Source organism: Pecten maximus, chromosome 1 (assembly GCF_902652985.1).
Source record: "Pecten maximus chromosome 1, xPecMax1.1, whole genome shotgun sequence".
NCBI classification, from domain to species: domain Eukaryota; kingdom Metazoa; phylum Mollusca; class Bivalvia; order Pectinida; family Pectinidae; genus Pecten; species Pecten maximus.
The window spans coordinates 36,190,069-36,193,413 of NC_047015.1; the positions used below are offsets into that span (position 1 = coordinate 36,190,069).

At 40.2% G+C, this 3,345-nt stretch overlaps 1 protein-coding gene across 1 annotated transcript; it reads left to right on the forward strand.

Moving 5' to 3' along the window:
• The first annotated feature begins 520 nt into the window (after positions 1 to 520).
• On the forward strand, positions 521 to 1,579 carry LOC117341172 (protein ALP1-like). The gene has a single exon (XM_033903055.1). It carries the CDS (start codon positions 521 to 523, stop codon positions 1,577 to 1,579), a length of 1,059 nt encoding a protein of 352 aa, XP_033758946.1.
• The last annotated feature ends 1,766 nt before the right edge of the window (positions 1,580 to 3,345 follow it).

Consider the following 3,345-nt stretch of genomic DNA (forward strand, 5'->3'; position numbering starts at 1 on the left):
CCACGGGTTTGGAAATTATGGTGTCAGGTTCAACGAAGGTGTTTCCTTTGTTGTAGTCAGCAGAATAGACAATTTGCATGTCCAAAACATCAGGGTGAGTTTAAGTCTGAGGGGAAAGGGAACAAGGTGTTAAACTAGAGCGGGCTGGGAACGAGGCCACGTACTCAGCCAAAAGAGGTGACACCGAGACAGAAATGGTGTCACATGGGGCCAAACAAAACAAAGCAAACAATGACTCTACCAATGATGACAGCAAATCTGATTTGGAAACTATCAAATCCAAGGTACTCACTGAGGTAGAGGGGTTGGGTGTAGATAACGGACAGGCAAAACCAGATACAGGAAAAAGAGAGATAATTGAGAGGTTTAGCAACCTTACTTGTACGTGTACGGGTACGGGTAGCCTACACGTACACGTACACGTACACGTAATTCTTATTTTTGGTATTACAAAGCATATTCGTGTACTAGAACGTGTAAAGGAAGAACTGCTTTTATTGGTTGATTTTAACCAATGACGATGTGTAGTGCTCAGGGCAGAATGGCCGCGTATCGTCTGCTTGCTGCTATTGGAGAAGATGATGATCTTATGCTATTATCATTGAAAGGAGGTGAGCTCGAGACTGAAAAACCATTGTTTAATTTTGAAGACCTTACGAACGAGAAATGCAAAACTTTGTTTCGGTTTGAGAAGGACGATATTCCATTGTTGTGTCATGCTCTACAAATACCACCTAAAATTGAATGTACGAATAGGACGACATGTTCCGGCCTTGAAGGCATATGCATTCTTTTAAGACGCTTGGCATACCCTCACCGTCTAAGTGACTTGTATTCTCTCTTTGGAAGATCGTCCACAGCTATGTCTTTCATTATCAATGAACTCTTGGACTTTCTACATGATACGCACGGACACTTGTTATGGGATCTGAATAGATCATGGTTGTCAGAGCAAAATCTGGATGAGTTTGCTAATGCCGTCCGAGCACGTGAGGGGCCTCTTCCAAACTGTTGGGGTTTTATTGATGGAACCGTGCGGCCTGTTTGTAGACCCACACACCATCAGAAATTGATATACAATGGTCATAAGAGAGTGCATGCACTTAAATATCAAAGCGTAGTTACACCTAACGGCCTTGTCGTAAACATGTTTGGTCCTATAGAAGGGAAAAGACATGACGCTGGAATGTTGCGAGAGAGTCAGCTTCAGCAGCAGATGCGCCAGTACATGACAACGCCAACTGGAGATATGTATGCGGTGTATGGGGACCCGGCTTATCCGCTGACGCCGTACATCATCACACCATACAGAGGAGGGGTTGTTTCGGCCAACCAGGCACTATTTAATAAAAAGATGTCAGCTGTTCGTATATGCGTTGAATGGACATTCGGGAAAATCCTTGCCCTGTTTTCCTTCCTTGATTATAAGAAAAACCTGAAGTTATATTTGCAGCCAGTTGGCAAATACTATCTGGTAGGAACGCTTCTGACTAATTGTCACAGCTGTTTATATGGTAACCAGACTAGCCAGTTCTTCGGTGTGGAACCCCCAACTTTGCAGAGTTACATATCGGGATGATACTTGCAATGCATCCGATTTTTAAATTGGAAAATTATTTCAAAATGTTCAGTGACAAAAGTCAACAATGAAAATTATATATTTGTTTCTATTTATTTCATATTAAATTAACAATTTAACATAAAAAATATGTTTCCATCAAATGTGTTGTTCTTACATGTATAAAGTTTTGTCAAACACAACTTGTCTTACATGGACAAAGCTACATTGTAGTTTGCAGTACACTGTCATACAGTAAAAACTTATTAGTTCTTATTTATCAGTGCTTTCATTAGTTCGGCCATCATTTTAGCTTGTTGTTTTTCATTTTCTATTTTTTGCATTCTTTCATGCTTCTCCAGTTCAAATTTCTCCTTCTGGAGCTGTAACTCTTGTTTTCTCATTTCCAACTCCTGTTCCTTTATTTTATTTTCCCTTTCCATCTTCTCTCGTAAGTAGCTCATGGGGCTATTATCACGACCGGTTTTTTTGGTCGGTGTCTCTTCGTCACCTTAAACAGAAGATATACAAATATACACGAAACACGATTCTCCTTTTTTCATGGTAATTAAAACATATTATTTATCTCGGTCACCTTAAAAGAGCATAAAGCATTATGATTAAAGACCAAATTACTAGCTGTGAGAGCATTAATTGTTACATAGCATGATTAGCTTACATTTAGTAAGGTTTTCCATAGCCCTTTTCCTCCTATCTTTTACATTTTTCTCTTCTTTTTGCGATTTCTCCTTCTGTTCTGTTCTGGACCTTTCTTCTTCCTCGGCCAACTCCAACGCTTCCTCCATCAGTGTCTCCCTCTCCCCATAGACTTCAGCTACACCGGACCTACAGACACATACAACACAAATTACTGAAATTAGGGGCCCACGTGCACCATAACGTCAACGTAAGTTTAATGGATTTGTTTATCTGCATCAATCTTGTTCTTGCGATCAGTATAAGTAAAACTATTAGATGGGCTCATGAACATAGTAGAAATATGTACAATTACAACATTAAAGGATGAAGTATTAAGGATAGTGGATTAAATTACAATTTGTGTGCCTCCTGATTGTTTTCCTTATGCTGCGATATTAGTAGCATTGTCCTCTCCCGCGCTCTCCTCGAGTCGCACTCTATTTTGTGTTTGATGTTGTCAGGTATGGTAATCCACTCTCTTCTATTTGAGAAAGGATTCCTCGCTATAACTTCCCGCAAGAGGAGGATATCGTCTTTTTCTGTGAATCTGACTTGCTTTTTCCTTATAGAGCTCATGCTTGTATTGTATATTCCTTTAAAGAGGCTTTAAAGTCGCCGCTTTACAAGTTGTGCTGACTTGTAGAAAGTACGCGAACACGGAAAGTGATGACGTCACACACACGAAAAATAGGGAATTCCCCCTCTACCCGTACCCGTACACGTACACGTAAGGTTGCTAAACCTCTCTAATAAGACAGGGTAATATCCCAGGAAGTAGGGAATGTAACAAGGGAGGTAGTAATATTGTTGATAGGGCACGCAAAGAAATTCAAGACACAAGAACAGTGCAACTGAAGCCAAGGACACTGTCATGTTTATATGCCAAAGCAAAATATTGACTGAGCATATTATTCACTGCTGGTTGACTCAGGGTCCTCTGCTTCAATAATTTCTCACAAGCTGTTCGAACGGTTGGGTCTAGTTAAAAAAAAGTTTAAGGGGAACAAGACTCGTCCTACTGGCGGCAAATGGAAAAAAATGGGAATTAAGGGGGAAGTGAAATTGGATTTCACACTCAACAATAAACA

What these genes read in the sequence shown, in the direction of transcription:
- LOC117341172 (XM_033903055.1), top strand. Translation starts at nt 521, where the DNA reads ATGTGTAGTGCTCAGGGCAGAATGGCCGCGTATCGTCTGCTTGCTGCT.